This window comes from Lemur catta, chromosome 9 (assembly GCF_020740605.2).
Source record: "Lemur catta isolate mLemCat1 chromosome 9, mLemCat1.pri, whole genome shotgun sequence".
In the NCBI taxonomy this organism is placed as follows: domain Eukaryota; kingdom Metazoa; phylum Chordata; class Mammalia; order Primates; family Lemuridae; genus Lemur; species Lemur catta.
Window position 1 is genome coordinate 65,658,502 of NC_059136.1, and position 19,961 is coordinate 65,678,462.

Sequence of the window (19,961 nt, forward strand, 5' to 3'; positions counted from 1 at the left end):
TTCTGTTTAACTTTTTGAGGAACTGTCCAACTATTTTTCAAAGCAGTTAGACCCTTTTACATTCCCAGTAGCAATGTACTAGGATTTCAATTTCTCAATATCTTTATTATTATCTTTTGCTATTGTAAGCCATCGTAGCTGGTGAGAAGTAGTATCTCATTGTGGTTTTGATTTGCATTTTTCTTATGACTAAACATGTTGAGTATCTTGTCATGTTGTTGGCCATTTGTATTTCTTTGGAGAAATGGTCTGTTCAAGTCCTTTGACAATATTTTAATTGGATTGTTTGTCTTTTTGTTACTGGGTTGTAAGAGTTCTGGCTACTATACTCTTATCTATTCTCCTTCTCCTTCTCCCTCTCCCTGCCGCTCCTTCCCCTTACCTTCCCCCTCTTTTCTTCTCTCTCTCTCTCTCTCTCTCTCTGTATATGTGTGTGTGTGTGTGTGTGTGTACATTTATGCTTTCTGGATAAGCATGTGTGTGTGTGGGGGGGGGGTATTTGCTTTCTGGATACTAGGTCCTTATCAGATATATAATTTGCACATGTTTTCTTCTCGACTGGAGCTTGTCTTTTCATTTTCTTGATAGTGTCTTTTAAGTGTTAAAAACAAAGTTTTTACTTTTGATGAAGTTTATCTATTTTTCCCTTTGTTGCCCATGCTTTTGGTGTCATAGCTAAGAAATAATTGCCAAATCTTATAAGGTTATAAAGGTTATAACCTTATAAAAGGTTATAAAGGTTTATCCTTGTTTCTTTCTAAGAGTTTTATAGTTTCAGCTCTTACATTTAGGTCTTTGATCCATTTTGTGTTAATTTTTATGTATGATATAAGATAAAAGTTCAACTTCATTCTTTTCCATGTGCATATCCAGTTGTCTCATTATCATTTGTTAAAAAGACTATTCTTTTTTCATCGAATGGTCTTGGCATCTTTGTTGAAATCAGTTGATCGTAGGTGTATGTGTTTATTCCTGGATTCTCAATTCTATTCACTTGTTCTATATGCCTCTCCTCATGTCAGTACCACACTTTTTTGGTTACTGTAGCTTTGTAGTAAATTTTGAAATTAGGAAGTGTAAGTCCTCCAACTTTGTTCTTTTAAGATTATTTTGGCTATTTGGGGGTTCTTTGCAATTCCATGTGATTTTTAGGATCAGCATTTCCATTTCTGTAAAAGAAGCCATGGGTATTTTGATAGGGATGGCGTTGAATCTGTAGATCACTTTGAGGGAATATTGCCATCTTAAATATTAAATCTTCCAGTCCATCAACATAGGATATCTTCCCATTTAGGTTTTCTTTAACTTCTTTTAGCAATGTTTTATAGTTTTCAGTGTACAAGTCTTGCACCTCCTTGGTTACATATATTTCAAAGTATTGTATTCTTTTTGATGCTATTGGAATTTTTTGGATTATTCATTAAAAATATACAAAATAAACTTATGTGGGGACATTACTATGAATTTAAGGAAATAAAAAATTATAAGTGAATATTACAAACAGTTGTATGACAAAGGGTTAAATAACCTAGATACAATAGAAAAATTATTAGAAACACTGAATTTACCAAAACTAACTCAAGAAGAAATGCAAAATCTGAATAAACCTATAGTAAGCAAGAAGATTGAATCAATAATTAAACACCTCCCAACAAAGAAAAGTTCAGGACTAGATAGATGGCTTCTCACTGGTAAATTCTAAACATTTGCGGAAGAATTAACACTAATCCTTCTCAGACAATTCTGAAAAAATTGAAGAGAACGGAACACTTCCCAACTGTTATGAGGCCAGTATTTACTATGATAACAAAGCCAAAGATAGCACAAGGAAACTACAGCCAATATCCCTTTGAATATAGATACAAAAGTCTTCAACAAAATACTAGCAACTTTTTACTATCAGCATAGTAAAAAGATTATACACCATGACCAAGTGGTATTAATCTTAGGAATGCAAGGGTAGGTCAACATATGAAAACCACATGATCATCTAAATTGATACAGAAAAAGCGTTTGACAAAATCCAGTGCTCTTTCCTGATAAAAACTCTTAGCAAAAGAGAAATAGAGGGGAACTTCCTCAACATAATAAAGGGTATATATGAAAAAGGTACAGCTATCATCATACTCAATGATGGAAGACTGAAAGCTTTCCCCCTAATATCAAGAACAAGATAAGGATGCCCACTTTTACTATTTTTATTCAATATTATATTGGAAATTTTAGCCAGAACAATTTGGCAATAAAAAGAAATAAAAGATATTCAAATGGAGAAGGACAAAGTAAAATTATGTCTGTTCAGAGATAACATAATCCTATACAAATGATCTCCAGCTAATAATGGTTCAACTTATGATTTTTTTATTTTATGATGGTGTGAAGGCAATACATATTTAGTACTTTTCTAATTATGCTGGGCAGCAGTAGCAAGCTGCAACTCCCAATCAGCCATGCATTTTTGACTTACACTATTTTTAACTTATGGTGGGTTTATGGGGATGTAACCCCATCGTAAGTAAAGTCGCATCTGTGCATAGAAAATCCTAAGGAGTTCACATAAACTATTAGAGCTAATTAATGAATTCAGCAAAGTTGCAGGATACAAGATCATTGTTGTTTATGATTTTAGTAATTTGAGTCTTCCCTCTTTTTTCTTAGTCTAGGTAAAGGTTTGTCAGTTTTTATCTTTTCTAATAGCAAACTTTTGGTTTTATTGTTTTTTTCATTATTTATCTCCACTCTGATCTTTATTACTTATTTCATTTGTCTAGCATTTGATTTAATTGGCTCTTTTTTCCTAGTTCCTTAATATGTAATGTTAAATATTGATTTGAGCTATTTGTTCTTTTTTGATATAGGCATTTATAGCTATAAACTTTGCTTTGAGCACTGTTTTTGCTGCATCCCTTAAGTTTTGGTATGTTGTGACTTTGTTTTCATTTGTCTCACTTATTTTCTAAGGTCTTTGTTATTTATTCTTTGATACATTGGTTGTTTAAGAGTGTGGTTTAATTTCCACTACTTGTGAATTTTCCAGTTTTGGTTATTGCTTTCTAGTTTCATTCCATTGTGGTCATAGAGAATACTTTGTATTATGGGTATGTTTTAAAATGTACTGAGACAGTTTTGTGGCCCAACATACAGTCTATCTTGGAGAATGTTCCATGTGTGCTTCTGAAGAATGTATGTTCTGCTGTTTTGGGGTGTTATATGTATGTCTGTTAGGTTATTTGATTTATAGTGTTATTCACATCCTGGGTTTCCTTGTTGATCTGTCTAGTTTTTCTTTCTGTTACTGAGACTAGGATATTGAAGTCTTCAGTTCTTGCTGTTAAGACATCTGTTTCTCTGTTAAATTCTGTCAGTTTTTCTTTCTGTTGTTAGGTTACATATATGCTTATAATTGTTAGTCTTCTTGATGAATTGATCCCTTTTATCATTCTATAATGTCCTTCTTTGTCTCTTATAACAATTTTTGTTTTAAAAGCTATTTTTGTCTGACATTAGTATACTTACTCCAGCTATCTTTTGGGCACAAATGTTTGCATTGAATAACTTTTACATTCTTTCATTTTCAACTTTTTGTTATTGGATCCAAAGTGAGATTCTTGTGAACAACATATAGTTAGATGTTTTGTTATCAATTCTACCAGTCTCTGCCTTTTAATTGAAGAGTTTAATACATTTGTATGTAATATAATTAACTGACAAGAAAGGACTTATTCCTCCCATTTTGCTATTTGTCATATATATGTCTTATATCTTTTTTGTTCTTTAATTCTTCCATTACTGTTTTCTTTTGTGTTTAATGGATATTTTCTTTTTTTTTTTTTTTTTTTTTTTTATTTCAGCTCATCATGGGGGTACATAAGTTCAGGTCATATACATTGTCCCTGTCCCACCCATCCCCCCGAGTCAGAGTCCCAAGCGCGTCCGCTCCCACTCTCCAGACAGTGCGCCTGGCACTCGCCATGTATTCATACCTCGATCCCCTCCCCCCCCACCTCCCCGGGTCTGCACCCTCAAGCATGACCATTCCCCAGAGGGTGCGCAATGCACTCGTCATGTAGGCATACACCCATCCCCTCCCCCCACCCCCCCCATCCCAGTCTGATATCCAATTGGTATCCTTCCCTGATGTACATTTAGGTGATGATCAGGGAAACCAGTTTTCTGGTGAGTACATGTGATGCTTGTTTTTCCATTCTTTGGATACTTCACTTAGTATAATGGGTTCCAGCTCTCTCCAGGAGAACCAAAGAGATGTCGTATCATCGTTATTTCTTATAGCTGAGTAGTACTCCATGGTATACATATACCACAGTTTACTAATCCATTCGTGGATTGATGGGCACTTGGGTTGTTTCCACATCTTTGCGATTGTGAATTGTGCTGCTATAAACATTCGGGTACAGGTGTCTTTGTTAAAGAATGACTTTTGTTCTTCTGGGTATATGCCCAATAATGGAATTGCTGGATCAAATGGTAGGTCTACTTGAATCTGTTTAAGGTATCTCCATATTGCTTTCCATAGGGGTTGCACTAGTTTGCATTCCCACCAGCAGTGTATGAGTGTTCCTGTCTCTCCGCATCCAAGCCAACACGTGTTGTTTTGGGATTTTTTGATAAAGGCCATTCTCACCGGAGTTAAGTGGTATCTCATTGTGGTTTTGATTTGCATTTCCCTGATGATTAGGGATGTTGAGCATTTTTTGATACGTTTTTTGGCCATTCTTATGTCTTCTTTTGAAAAATTTCTATTCATGTCCTTTGCCCATTTTTTGATAGGATTGTTTGATTTTTTCTTGCTGATTTTCCTGAGTTCTAAATAGATTCTTGTTATCAGTCTTTTATCTGATGTGTAGTATGCGAAAATTTTTTCCCATTCTGTAGGCTGTCTGTTTATTTTCGTGACTGTTTCTTTGGCTGTGCAGAAGCTTTTTGATTTAATCAGGTCCCACTCGTTTATTTTTGTTGTTGCTGCAATTGCCTTAGGGGTTTTCTTCATAAATTCTTTGCCTAGACCAACGTCTGTGAGAGTCTTTCCTACATTTTCTTCTAGAATTCTAATCGTTTCCCATTTAAGGTTTAAATCTGTTATCCACCGTGATTTGATTTTTGTGAGAGGTGAAATCTGTGGGTCCTGTTTCAGTCTTCTACATGTGGCTATCCAGTTTTCCCAGCACCATTTATTGAATAGGGACTCTTGTCCCCAGAGTATGTTTTTGTCTATTTTGTCAAAGATTAGATGATTATATGAGGATGGTTTTATATTTGGGTTTTCTGTTCTGTTCCACTGGTCTGTGTCCCTGCCCTTGTGCCAATACCAAGCAGTTTTAAGCACCACAGCTTTGTAGTATAGTTTGAAGTCTGGCAAATCAATACCTCCCATTTTGTTTTTATTGCTTAAGATTGCTTTTGCTATACGGGGTCTTCTCTGTTTCCATACAAAGTGTATAATTATTTTTTCTAAATCTGTGAAAAATGATGTTGGTAATTTAATAGGAATTGCATTGAATCTATAGATTACTTTGGGTAGTATAGACATTTTAACGATGTTAATTCTTCCAATCCATGAGCATGGTATGGATTTCCACTTATTTACGTGTTCTGCAATTTCCTTCCTTAGCGTTTCATAGTTCTCTTTATAGAGGTCCTTTACCTCTTTAGTTAAATATATTCCTAGATATTTTATTTTCTTTGTTGCTATTTTGAAAGGTATTGAGTCCTTAATTTGGTTCTCCAATTGAATGGTATTGGCATATATGAATGCCTCTGATTTGTGTGTATTGACTTTGTAACCTGAGACATTACTGAATTCGTTAATTAATTCCAGGAGTCTCTTGGTTGAGTCCTTGGGGTTTTCCAGATACAACATCATATCATCAGCGAAGAGTGAGAGTTTGATCTCTTCTGTCCCTATTTGGACACCTTTGATTCTGCTCTCTTGTCTGATAGCTCTCGCAAGGACTTCCAATACAATGTTGAAAAGTAATGGGGACAGTGGGCAGCCTTGTCTGGTTCCAGTTCTGAGTGGGAATGCTTTCAATTTTTCCCCGTTCAGTATGATGTTGGCTGTGGGTTTGTCATATATGGCTTGTATTATTTTTAGGTAGGTCCCATTTATGCCTATGTTGTTAAGTGTTTTTATCATAAAAGGGTGTTGAATTTTGTCAAATGCTTTTTCTGCATCTATTGAGAGGATCATATGGTCTTTATTTTTGCTTCTATTTATGTGGTTAATTACATTTATAGATTTTCGTATGTTGAACCACCCCTGCATCTCTGGGATGAAGCCTACTTGGTCGTGATGAATTATTTTTTTAATCAGCACTTGGATACGATTTGCTAGGATTTTATTGAGAATTTTTGCATCTACGTTCATGAGAGAAATTGGTCTGTAGTTTTCTTTTTTTGTTGCATCCTTTCCTGGTTTTGGTATCAATGTTATATTGGCTTGGTAGAATGTGTTGGGGAGAATTCCATCCTTCTCAATATTGAAGAATAGTTTATGTAGGATGGGCACCAGTTCATCTTTGTATGTATGGTAAAATTCAGGTGTGAACCCATCTGGACCAGGGCTTTTCTTTTTGGGAAGGTTTTTTATTGCTGTTTCAATTTCAGTTCTTGATATTGGTCTATTCAGGAGTTCTATTTCTTCCTGATTGAGCTTGGGAAGGCTGTGTGTTTCTAAAAATTTGTCCATTTCCTCCTCATTTTCCAATTTGTGTGCATAAAGATTTTTGTAATATTCATAGATAATGTCATGTATCTCTGTGGCTTCGGTTGTGATTTCTCCTTTCATGTTCCTGATGGAAGTTATTAAAGATTTTTCTTTTCTGCACTTGGTTAGTCTAGCCAGTGGTGTGTCTATTTTATTTATCTTTTCAAAGAACCAACTTTTTGTTTTATTAATTTCCCTTATAGTATTTTTGTTGTCTTTTTCATTTAATTCTGATTTGATCTTAACAATTTCTCGCCTTCTGCTGGGTTTGGGGTCAGTCTGTTCTTCTTTCTCCAGCTCTTTGAGTCTATTCATTAAGTTGTCTATTTGTAAGTTGTCTGTCTTTTTGAAATAGGCATTTATGGAAATGAATTTTCCTCTCAGGACTGCTTTAGCTGCATCCCATAGATTTTGATAAGTTGTGTCACCTTTGTCGTTTAATTCAAAGAATGTTTTGATTTCTGACTTAATTTCTTCCTTTACAAAATTGTTATTCAGAAGAAGGTTGTTTAGCTTCCATGACCTTGAGTAGGAATGAGAGTTCCTGTTAGGGTTCATTATTACTTTTATTCCATTGTGATCTGAGAAGATGCAGGGTATGATTTCTATTTTTTTAATTTTTTTAAGACTTGCTTTATGGCCTAGGATATGGTCAATCTTAGAGAATGTTCCGTGAGCCGATGAGAAGAATGTATATTCAGTGGATTTAGGGTAGAATGTCCTGTAGATGTCAGTCAGGCCCATTTGTTCTAGCCTTCTGTTTAAGTCTACTATGTCTTTGCTTATTTTCTGCTTGGAGGATCTGTCCTGTGCTGTCAGTGGGGTGTTAAAGTCTCCAACTATTAAAGTGTTGTTGTCTATCATTTGGTTTAGATCGAGTAGGATTTGCTTTATGAATCTGGGTGCACCTAGATTGGGTGTATATATATTAAGTATGGTTATGTCTTCTTGTTGAATTGTGCCTTTCACCAGTATGTAGTAACCGTCTTTGTCTTTTATTACTTTTGTTGGTTTAAAGACTAAGTTATTGGAAATTAAAACTGCCACACCAGCTTTCTTTTGGCTACCATTTGCTTGAAATATCAAGTTCCATCCTTTTATTTTCAGTCTAAATGCATCTTTGCCGGTTAAGTGTGTTTCCTGAAGGCAGCAGATACTTGGTTTGTGTTTTTTTATCCATTGGCCCAGTCTATGTCTCTTGAGTGGGGAATTCAGGCCATTGACATTTAGTGAGAGAACTGATAATTGGGACAGATTTCTGTTTATCTTATTGGGTAGAACTTCTTTTCTATGTTTTCTCTCTTGAGCCATTGTGGTGGCTAGAATTTGATCTTTAGTTCTTGGGTGGTTTTACATTCGTGGGCCTTTGTTGTGATGATCCGTGTGTAACTCTCTTTTGAGTACTTCTTGGAGGGGTGGTCTTGTCTTAGTGAATTCCCTCAGTCCTTGTTTATCTGAGAATGTCTTAATTTCTCCTTCATATAGAAAGCTTAGCTTAGCTGGGTACAAGATTCTAGGCTGGGCATTATTCTGTTTCAGAAGAGTGAGAATGGGGCCCCAACTTCTTCTTGCTTGTAAAGTTTCATTTGAGAAATCTGGCGTAATTCTAATGGGTCTCCCTTTGTATGTTACTTGTTTCTTTCTCCTTACAGCTCGAAGAAGGGTCTCTTTAGTGAATATTTTGGTCAGTCTGACGACTACGTGGCATGGTGTTTTCCTATTTGCTATGAATCTACCAGGGGTTCTTTGAGCTTCTTGAACCTGTATATCTAAAGTTTTAGCAAGGCCTGGGAAATTTTCTTCTATTATGTCTTCAAATAGTTTATCCAGCCCTTGCTTATTATCTTCTTCACCTTCAGGGATGCCTATAACTCTCACGTTAGGTTTCTTCACATAATCCCACATTTCTTGAAGACTCTGATCTTTTTTCTTATTTCTTTGCTCTATCTCTGTGACTGTCTTATTTAATTGGAAAGAGTTATCTTCGATTTCTGAGATTCTGTCTTCTATTTGATCTACCCTGTTCTTGAGACTTTCCACTGTGTTTTGTAGCTCCCTGAATAAATCCCTCATTTCTAGGAGTTCAGTTTGGTTTTTTTTCAATACGTCTATTTCTTTAGTGAATTTTTCTTCCAAATCCTGGAATTTTTTTGCGGTTTCTTTGCGGTGGATATCAATTTTTTCTTGTATATCATTCAGCTTATTTATAACCCAAGACTGAAATTCTTCTGGTAACATGTTGGTATTCTGAAACTGGCTTGTGCCAATTGGAGGAGAGTTGGTATTTCTCTTTGGGGGCGAGGTTTCCGTTTGGTTTTTTGTGCTCCCCATATTTTTCCGCTGAGCCCTTCCCATCTGGCTCTATCGTTAGATCTTTTCTCACAGCTTTAGTCTAGTTAACAGCACGTCTTGTACTCTGTTCTTAGGCTGTGGAACAGTCTAGGAATGTTGCTTCCTTTATCTATAGGGGGAGACTGTTGTGTGCTGTTTAGAGTTTCTTTTTTCTATCTCAGTTGGGGGACTGCTTCTGATGGGTCCACCCCCAGAGGGTTGGCTTGACCTAAGACCAGTTTGGCAAGTTAAATCACTGTGTTGTGGATTTTCAGTTAGTAGGCAGGATTCACACTATTTGCAAGCAGAAAGCCTCTTCTCCCTCTCTTTTTCTTTCCCTTCCTTCTTCTTTTTCTTTTTTTTCCTCTCCCTCTTTCCTCTTTCCTCTTTCTTCCCTTCCTCTCTCTTCCTCTTCCTTCTTCTTCCCCCCCTGACTTTTGGTTCTTCCTCTGGATGTGTGGTTTCTGTCTCTTTCTGCAGGAAAGACACTGGCTAGGCAGAGGAGGCGGTGCCCTCACTCCCTCAGTGCCCCAGCTGCTGCAGCTCCCACGGGCAAGGGTCTACACTGTCCCAGTGTTCCCAAGGTCCAGGCTCCACACTCTTGCGTCTGGGGAAGCACTCAGTGTTCACACCTGGGAGGGGGACCTGGAGAGGGTCTATGGATCAGGGGATGGAGCCTCCTGGGGAGCCGCCTGGCACCCTATGGCTCTGCAGCAGTTAGACCTTGGCCCTCACAATTGCTGCTGCCCACCCGCAGTTCACTGGTACTGGGGGGCAATATTCAGGGACCAATAGGAACCAGACCTGGGGGTCTGGAGCACTCAGGAGTATACAGTAGCTCTTGGGCTGGAGGGCCACCGGAAAGGAAAAAAGAAAAAAAAGAAAAAGAAAAAAAAAAAAAAAAAAAAGAGAGAGAGAGAAACAATATGAATAACAAGGAGAATAAAGAGAAAACAAGAAAGAAAAGAGAAAGAAAGAAAGAAAGAGAGAAATAAAATAAAAAAAAAAAAGAAAGAAAAAATCTCGCTTTAATATTTCACGCTCGCGGCCCCTCGCCTTGGCGCAGACCCGCGTCTGTCCCTTTAAGAGATAGGGCGCCGGAGAGCCGCCAGAGTCCAAGCTCTCGCCCGCCTATGTCACCTGTCCTCGGAGCTCCAGGTCTCCCGCGGTGATTCTGCACCGATTTCAGTCAGATCCTTGACCGAGTGGATGTGGGGGTCAGTGGGGAGATCAAGCCGCTTTGCTGTGGGGCTGAACCCGCCCCACTGTCCGGTGAGGCAGGTACAGCCGTCCCGCACTCCGCTGTCTGTTTTCCGTCCCGCACTCTCCAAATTATCTCGGTCTGATTTCCCACTCGCCTCTGTTTTTTCCTGTTCCCTGTGTCTGACGGTGATTCTCCGTGGGTTCACCCCACCGTTCCTGTGGAGGAGCAATCCTCCAGCATTGTGGCAGGTGGAGATCCACGCCTTCCTCTCCGGGAGCACAAATCCAGGAGGTCACCTCCACTCCGCCATCTTCTCTCTCTCCTCTCCGGATATTTTCTATTATACCATTTTTATTTCCTTTTATTTGCATATATATATAAAATATTCCTAGTATTTGCCCTGGAAATTAATTTATAATAATCTAGTTTGAAGTAATATCAACTTACTTTAATATTATGCAAAATGCTCCTCTGTATCTCCATCCTCACCATTGTGTTGTTATTATCATGAATTCTATCTTTATTCATTGTGTAATCTATCAACCTAGATTTATAATCAACTTAGATTTATAGTTATACATTTTTATGCACTTGTCTTTTAAATCACATAGATGAGAAAGTTGAATTTCCTGCTTAAAATTTATTGACACTGACTTTTATATTTACCTACATAACTACATTTACTAGTGTTCTTTATTTCTTCATGTGAATTTTAGTTGTTGTGTACTGTCCTTCCATTTCATCCTGAAGAACTCCCTTTATCATTTCTTGTAAGGCAGGTTTATAAGCAGCGAACTCTCTCGGTATTTGGTTATCTGGCCATGTCTCAACTTCTCTTTCGTTTTTGAAGGAAATTTTGTCAGATACAGATTTCTTGGTTGACAGTTTTTTGCTTTCAGCACTTTGATATGTCATCTCCATGCCTTCTGGCATTCATGGTGCCAGAGGAGAAATCAGTTGTTTCTCTGACTGAGAATCCCTTAGAAATGATGAATTGCTACTCTTTTGCTGACTTAAGGATTTTCTTTGTCTTTTGATAGTTTATGATGTATCTCAATGTGAATCTCTTTGAGTGTATAGATGTTTCTTGACTTATGACAAAGTTACTTCACAATAAACCCATTGTAAGTTGAAAATATCATTAGTTGAAAGGCAGCCCAGAATCTTTGGTCAGGGAATCACAAAGTCTAAAACTTTGTGGTTGTAAATCACTTTCACACCATCATAAAGTAATAAAATTGTAAGTCAAACCATTGTAAGCTGGGGACTATTTGCTTTCTAGTCATAGTTTGTTGAGCTTCTTGGATGTATAGATTTATGTCTTTAGTTTTGGGAAATTTTCTTTCATTATTTCTTTAGATATTATTTCTTCCTCCTGTTCCCTCTCTTCTCCTGGGACTCCCATTATGTATTTGTTAGCAAGCTTTATGGTATTTCACAGGTATCTTAGGCTCTGTTCATTTTCTTCATTGTTTTTCTTTCTGCTACTCAAACTGAATAATGTCAATTGATTTTTTTTTAATTTTCTGATTCTTTCTTCTGCCTGTTCAAATCGGCTGTTGAATATCTGTAGTGAGTTTTTCCTTTTAGTTATTGTACTTCTCAAGAATTTCTATGTGGGTTTTTTTAATAATTTTTCTCTCTCTATTCATACTTGGGACATTTTTCTCATAGTTTCCCTTAGCTCGTTGAGCATATATAAAATATTTACTTAAAGTCTTTCTCTAGTAAATTCAGTGTCCTTACTTCCCCAAGGAAAGTTTCTATTAATTTTTTTTTTTCCTGTGGATGGGCCCATACTTTCTTTAGTCTTTACATACCTGGTAATTTTTTGTTGCTGTTGAAAACTAGACATTTTTAATGTTATAATGTGTTCTGGAAATCAAATTTTCTTCCTTTGCCAAGGTTTGTTATTGGTCCTTATCATATTAGTTGTTGGTTTAGTGACTTCTCTGAACTAATATTATAAAGTCTATATTCTTTATCCTGCATGACCATGAAAGTTTCTGTTCTGTTATCTTAGTGATCAGCTAGTGATTTGGCAGAGATTTCCTTCAATGCCTAGAACTAAAACAAAACAAAGCGAAAAACAAACTCCTCTTCCAGTCTTTTAATATGGCCTTAGTGTATGGCCTTCTATACTCAGCCAGGCAATTTACAACTCTGCCCTTTGCCTTTACTTCCTGCTTACAAGGAATCTGAAGATCAGCAAGAGGCGAGTGCTTAGGATCTTCTCAAGTCTTTCTGTGAGCATGAGCCTACATTTGGCATGCATGTGGGTTTCTAGATTCTCAGGAACATCTGGGAGTTTTTTTTAGTGCCCTTCTTCCTCAAAGCATTGTGTTTTCTAGCTTTTCCTCCCAAGCTTTTCAGTATGCCTAATGTTTGCTCCAGCTGCCCCTTGCCCCTTGCCCCAGGTGGAAGCTGCTAATATATTTCCCTCTAAATGTTTGACAAATGGATTCTAAATAGCAGCCTCAATTCTGAGAAAGTTGTTTCTTAGATGAAATACTGGCAAGCTTCTTAAGATGGTTCTTTAGGGAGCCACCAGAAAGGTCAAAACAAATAACCATAATTCTTTGAGAATAAAGTCTGTACTGTTCCATCCAATTCTGGAAACCTGTACAAGTAATGAGGGCTGTTGTCTGCAAGGCCATGGCTGAGTTGGGTAGTGGGGGATTATTTCAGTAAATTAAAATGCCATAAAACTCTGTAAATTCAGCTGTTTTCACTAAGTATTCCCATTTTTTTATAAGCTTTGGTTAGATTCCAGAGTTCTGAGAAAGCTGATTCTGACAGTTTTTATGAGCTTATTTGTTGCTTTTGTAGAGGGACAGACTTTTAAGCTTCCATACTTGGACTTTTTCACTGACATCACTCAAATGTTTCCGGATTCCTGTGTTTTATTCTTTATTGACTTACCTCCTCATTTTGCTCGAGTGCATTTTCCTGGAGTTTCGTAAGAAAGGGTATTGGATTAGTGAATTCTTTGAGTTTGTATTTGAAAATATCTTTATTTAACTTTTACACTTCATTGATGGGTTGGCTAAATAGAAAATTTCAGGTTAAGGATGAACCTTAAAAATGCTATGTCAAGTGAAAGCCAGACTCTAAAATTCAGATATTGTAAGCTTCCTTTTATATGAAATGTCTTGAAAAGGCAACTCTATAGAAATATAAAGTAGATTAATAATAGAATTCTTCAATCTCAAGACTTAGGGTCTTCCAATGTGGAATTTTTTTGTGTATTTCTTTGATAATTTTTCTCCTCTCCATTTTCTCTGTGTTCTCTTTCAAAAACTCCTATTATTGTCACATATTAGTGATAATAGCCTGCTGGAATTGACTCTCTAATTTTCTCATATTTACTTTTTTATTTTCCATCTTCTCATCTTTTTGTTTTACTTCCTAAGAGCTTTCCTCAGTTTCTTCCTGTGACAGCACAGTCCAGAGAACAATCTGAAATTTAGTATTAAACATTAGTTGCTTTACAAGCCACTAGTTGTTCCCATCACTGGAAAATTCTCTGTCTGCTTCCATATAGCATTACAGCAACAAAAGCTGCCAATTCTCTTGCTCTCCGTCTTTCTCATTGTCCAAATTCAGAATCCTCTGGCCCCCAACTTCTATTCCTTTTTTTAAAGAGTTTTATTGAGGTATAATTTATATACTATAAAAATCACCACTTTAAGTGTACATTTCCTTGTCTTTTTAGTATATTTACATAGTTGTGCAATCATACCACAATTCAGTGTTAGAATATTTCCATTACCACAAAAGGAACCCTGTACATAATTCCCACACAGCTAATACTAATCTTATCACTATCTCTCCATTGATTTACCATTTCTGCACACTTAACATAAATGTAATAATCATACAATATGTAATATTTTACATATGGCATCTTTTACTTAATGTTTTTAAGACTCATCCATGTTGTAGCATGTATTAGTTCCTTTTTTAAATTGGTGGGTATGTATTCCGTTGTATGGCTACACACATTTTGTTTATCCATGCACCAGCTGATGAATATTTATATTTTCAGTTTTTTACTATTGTGAGTAATGCTCCTGTGAACATTCCTATAGAAGTTTTTATGTGGACATTTGTTTAATTTCTCTTGGTTAGAAGTGGAATTATTGGGTCTTATGATACATGTATGTATCACCTCATGAAATACTATTTTCAGAGTAACTGTATCACAAGCAATATCTGCATATTTGAGTTGCTCTGAGTCCTTGCCAACACTTGGTATTGAAAGTTCATCATTACTATTTTTTCTTAGTTTTAGCAATTCTAATAGGTCCTGATTTCCACATAAAAGGGAATGAAAACATTTGCACACAAAAACTTGTGGTATATCCATTTCATAAAGGTTGCTAGATGTTGGCATAAAGTTGTTCTATTTACTGTCTTATAGGGTCTGTGGTGATAACCTCATCATCATTCTTGGTATTGGTCATTTGTGCTCTTTTTTTTTTCTTTATCAGTCTATGTAGAGATTTGTCAATTTTGTTTCACTTCAAAGAAGCAGCTTTTGGCTTTTTAATTTTATATATTTGTTTTCTATTTTGGTGATTTTTTTCTTCTTATTTTTATAAATTCTTTTCTTCTACTTTGGGTTTAGTTTGCTTTTCTTTTTCTAGCATTTTAAGGTAGATTGTTAGGTCATTTGTTGTAGATATTTTTTACCTTACTATAAGAATTTATGTTCCCCTTGAAACACTGCTTTAGCTGCATATACTCCACAAATTTTAACATGTTGTATTTGAATTGGTGTTCAGTTTAAAATATTTTTAATTCCTTATTTTATACTGGCTTATGAATTTTTTGAAGTGTGTTATTTCGTTTCCAAAATATTTGTTTTTGTTTTTTTCTGGATATATTATTATTGACCATGCCTAATTTAATTTTGTTGTCAGAGTATACAATCTATATGATTTTAAGCCTCTTAGATTTGTTCAGGCTTGTTTTATGGCCCAGCATATAGTCTATCTTGGTGAAGATACTTGAAAAGAATTTATATTTTGCAGTTAATGATGTAGTTTCTATAAATATTACTTAAATTAAGGTGGCTGATTTAAGACAAGATTTATGTCTTTACCACTTTTTTGGTGTCTAGTTCTATCAATTGGTGAAGGAGAGGTTTTTGCATTATCTGACTATTTGGGATTGTCTGTGTCCCCTTTTATTTATGTTATTTTTGCTTCATGTATTTCAAAACTCTGTATTGGGCACAACCCATTGATAATTGTTATCTCTTTGATATTAAGATAACCAACCTTCTTACTACTCCTAGTTTTGCATGTATATCTTTTTATATCCATTTACTTTCAACCTATATGTGCTATATTTAATACATGTCTCTTGCAGACAGCAGATAGTAGGGTCTTCCTTTTTTATCCATTCTGTCAACTCACAGCCTTTAATTTAGTGTTTAACCTAGGGCATCAGAAAACTATGGTCCACAGGCCAGTGCCTTCATCTATATATTTGTGCCTGCTTTTGTGCTGTAAGACTGAATTGAGTAGTTGTGGTGGAGGTTGTATGGTCCCCATATTCTCAAATATTTGCTATCTGGCCCTTTAGAGAAAAATTTCCCTGATCCCGGTCATAAATCACATAAGTTAACATTTAATGTTTGTCAATATGGTTGGATTTAGGTCTATTACTTTATTATCTGTTTTCACTTTGTCTTCTCTGTTTTTTGTTTGGTTGTTTTCCCTTTTCCCCTTTACTGTCTTCTTTTGAGCGTCTTGGATTTTTGTTAGTATTTCATTTTAATTTATCCATTAAATATATAACTTTTCTACTTGTTAATATTTTACTACTTCATACATAATGGTGATGGTAAAACCATATGCAAGTCCCTTCCCTTCACCTCACTGCACTGACCTTTTTACTATACTTATGTATATTATATCTCCATACCTTAAAAATTGCACCAGTGTTAGAATTTTTGCTTTCAACAGTATTGTATCTTTTTTATAAAACTTGGAAAAAAAAGAATCTGTTATTCTTATCCAGCTGTTTACCATCTTTTTTGCTCTTTATTTCTGAAGAGTAAAGTTTCCATCTGGTATAATTTCCCTTCAGCCTGAAGAACTTCCTTTAGCATTTCTTGTAGATCACGTCTGCTAGTGATGAATTCTTATAGTTTTCCTTCATCTGAAAATGTCTTTACTTCACATGCATTCCTGAGGGATTTTTAAAAATTGAATATGGAATTCTGGGTCACTGTTCTGTTCTTTTTGCACTTTAAAAATATTTTTCCACTGTCTTCTGGCCCAGCATATGTACGGTCTATCTTGGTGATAGTTTCTGGTGATCATTTGTGATGAGAAATGTGCAGATATTTGAATCATTGTTCCCCTTGAAGATAGGGGCCTTATCTTGGGGCTTCTTCACTATTACCTAGCATAATCCCTGGTACAAAGTAGGTATACAGTAAGTGTTTCTTGAATTATTACATTTAGTTTTTAGTATTGCTTAATGCTAGATAGGCTCATTAAGTTTCCATTTTAGCAGAATCTAAATTGCCCAATAGGTGTTACTGCTGTTATATTTTATAATACCAGATCATTATATGAGACCTGAATAATGAGATGAAAAAGCCATGCCTTACCTACTCATTTTCTCAAACAATTGTCTTCCATTTTTCCTTGGTTACTTGGCTTCCTTGCCATGTTAAAGGAAAATTGGAGGCAGTAGATGTTTTTCAAAGTTTTTGTTCCCCTCTCTTTTGCATAGATACTATTCATCATTTTATAAAATAATGAAGTTAAAGATACATCCAGAAAGAAATGAGCCGAACGTGATCCAGACAGTTCTGTGTTTTATAACATTACATTTGATGTTTACTATCTATAGAGAGAATTAAATACAGCAGAGATTTCTTGTTGAAGCTCTCAAGTGTTTCCATCTGTAGGAAAAAACCAGACTTTCTGCCTGATCATCCCATTGTACTTCAAAAGCCAGTAAGTAGTTTCCTAATTTTGTATTGTAATATTGTCTTCCAAAATATTTGTCTTTAACATTTTCATTTGACTCTACTTCTAGATTTATAACCTTTCTTATTGCAAAATATAATTCAGAAAAGTACAAAAATCTAAAGGCATATAACCAATAATTATAAAGTAATTACCACTCAAGAAATGGAATAGTTGTATTTTTTCAGAAATATTTTTCTGTTGAGAGGTCATGAAAATATTATGCCATATTTTAAAACTTCTATTTTGTTTTTCAGTTAAGTTCTATAATCCACCTAGAATTGATTTTTCTGTATGATGTGAGATAGGAGTCAAGTTTTACTTTTTTCTACATGGTTATCTTAGATTTTAGTCATTTTAATAATGTTTATTGAAAGGATAGTCCTCTGACACCTTTGTGGCAATATAGGCATGGTCTGTTTGTGGGCTCTCTATTCTGTTCGATTAGTCTTTTTATACAGCAAAACAAGTCATCCTGTTTATTTTTCTTCAACATGTCTTTGCTATTTTTAGCTCTTTATATTTCTTTGTTATCCTATTAAATTCCATCTATGTGAATACACACAATACATATATACATACATATATCTTTTAGAATATTTATTAGAAACGATATGGGTTTTGGCATCAGACTTGAGTTCAGTTTGTAACTCCATTCTATGTACCGATCATTCAGACTTGGACAAGTCACTTAACCTCGTTGAGCCACAGTTTTGCAATTGCAGATAAGGATGGTAATCTCTGGTTGTTAGGATTAAATAAAATAATGCATGAGAGTGCTTAGCATAGTACTTATCTCTCATTATGCACCTAGTAAATGATTTCCATTCTTTATGGTCTTTACTTAAATTTAACTGGAATTTGACTTTAATCTGTTAGGGTTTTCATAAATACTTTTATATAGGTAAAGGCAACTAGGATTCTATTGAGATAAGAATAGAATATGAGATATAGACCTGCTGCCTTCTGTCTCCATTTCTGGGAGTCTAACCCTTTGGAATCCGTAGTATTTTTTCTCAATTACGATTTTAAGAGATTTTATGTTCTTTGTAGTTTATAACTTACAGACCTCACCCAGTTCTTCTTTTAAAATTAATTAAAGCATATACTAAAACTTTTTTGACTGGCTTTAAAAAGACCAACTTTTAAAATACTTCTCAAATAGGCATATTTAGTGAGGAAAAATGTACTTGATGATGTTTGAATTTTCCCACCTGTTCAGAGATCTTTGGGATATGTAATCCTTGGTCCATAAGAATAAATATAAACTTCAGTGTTATATAAAATATAGTGACTTTTTCATTTGTAGACTTTCCATCTTTAATATTTTATTTTGTAAATAAAAGTTTGACATACACTTTATTTGGAACAAACTTACACATTAGAATTCTAAGTTTACTTTTGATTTATGTATTAATACATTTTTTAAAGCTAGATACCACAGAAATGGAACAACAGTTTGGAATATATTAAATATATTTAAAAATGAATTACATATATTTTTTAAACACAGAAGAAGTGTTTTGTTATTTGACAATTCCAGTTACTTTAATAGATTCTATAGTAACATGCATTTAGATCTGTAAACACTTAGTAGGCTCACAGTATTTTGGTTTGATAAACTAATTAGAAAAAATGTATTCAATGAACTGATAAGTTAACTCTTTCTTTTATATTACAGGAAAACAACCAAAGTTTTAAGTAGCATTTTAAGAACAGATGAATTTGAAGACAAAGAATTATTTGTTTTATATTTTGGACATCTGCAAATGAAGTGGATCTATAACAATAACTGTAAAGGACTGTGACAATTCAATTTATTTTTAATTTTGATGGTTGGCTATTTGGTTTCTCCTAAAATGAGAAAGAGATATTTTAAACTATAAAGAATTTTCTAATCAGTTTCAGGTTTGCAGGCAGTTTCCTGCATAAATTGGGAAATAACACTGGAAAGTAGAAATTCAGTTAGTGAAGTGGGAAGGCTCTGTAATAATTTGCATGCTACTTGCAAGTTTTTGCTTTTCAGCACTTGTAATAATGGAATGGAAATGTAAGCTGTAAAGATTCTCAAATATAAAGTATTTGCTACAATGTGTATATGGTACGTAATTTCTTAAAATTGCTTTTGTTTCCCACTGATTTCAGACCAGTGCGTGAATGGATCATTACAATCTCTCCAGAGGCTTAGAACAAGAGTGATTTGGGATGTTCAATTCATGGTTCTCAATTTTTTAATAGGCATTTCTTTTCAAATATATGATTGGTCTCTAGGTGTTTGATAATATTGTCTAAATTCATAATTAATAGAGATTGACAATTTAGAAACAATAATAGTAATGAAACTGAAGTTGAAAAATTACTACTTATGTCATTAATCAGACCATATAAACAGAAGTTGGGCAATTGCAAAATAAAACCGGTATTTTTATTTCCAAAACAGGAAAAATTTAGGCATTTGCAAATAATTGAGTTGCATTGTTTCCACTCTATAATTTTTTTATAACAGGAACATGTATGGATGAAGAATTTTGGGGTTTAAATTTTTAATTCTAGAAATTTTATACAATAAATCTCCAATTTGTCACTGTGGATGTTACTGTTAAAAAAAAAATGTTTCTTCCAGCATAGTGTCCAGAAAAATTGCTGATATAAAGGTAAGTGTAAATTCTTCCTCCTTCTGATCTCTCAGATCCCTGGGTCTATTGATAGC

The 19,961-nt window shown here is 34.9% G+C and overlaps 1 protein-coding gene across 1 annotated transcript in view; it reads left to right on the forward strand.

The window, feature by feature from the left end:
* C9H8orf88 (chromosome 9 C8orf88 homolog) overlaps nucleotides 1–19,345 on the forward strand; it is a 38,447-nt gene extending 19,102 nt beyond the window's left edge. The window contains exons 5-6 of the mRNA XM_045560371.1: nucleotides 17,133–17,239; nucleotides 18,933–19,345. Coding sequence (XP_045416327.1) covers nucleotides 17,133–17,239; nucleotides 18,933–18,956 — 131 coding nt within the window. The 3' untranslated portion in view covers nucleotides 18,957–19,345. The remainder of the gene's footprint in view (nucleotides 1–17,132; nucleotides 17,240–18,932) is intronic.
* The last annotated feature ends 616 nt before the right edge of the window (nucleotides 19,346–19,961 follow it).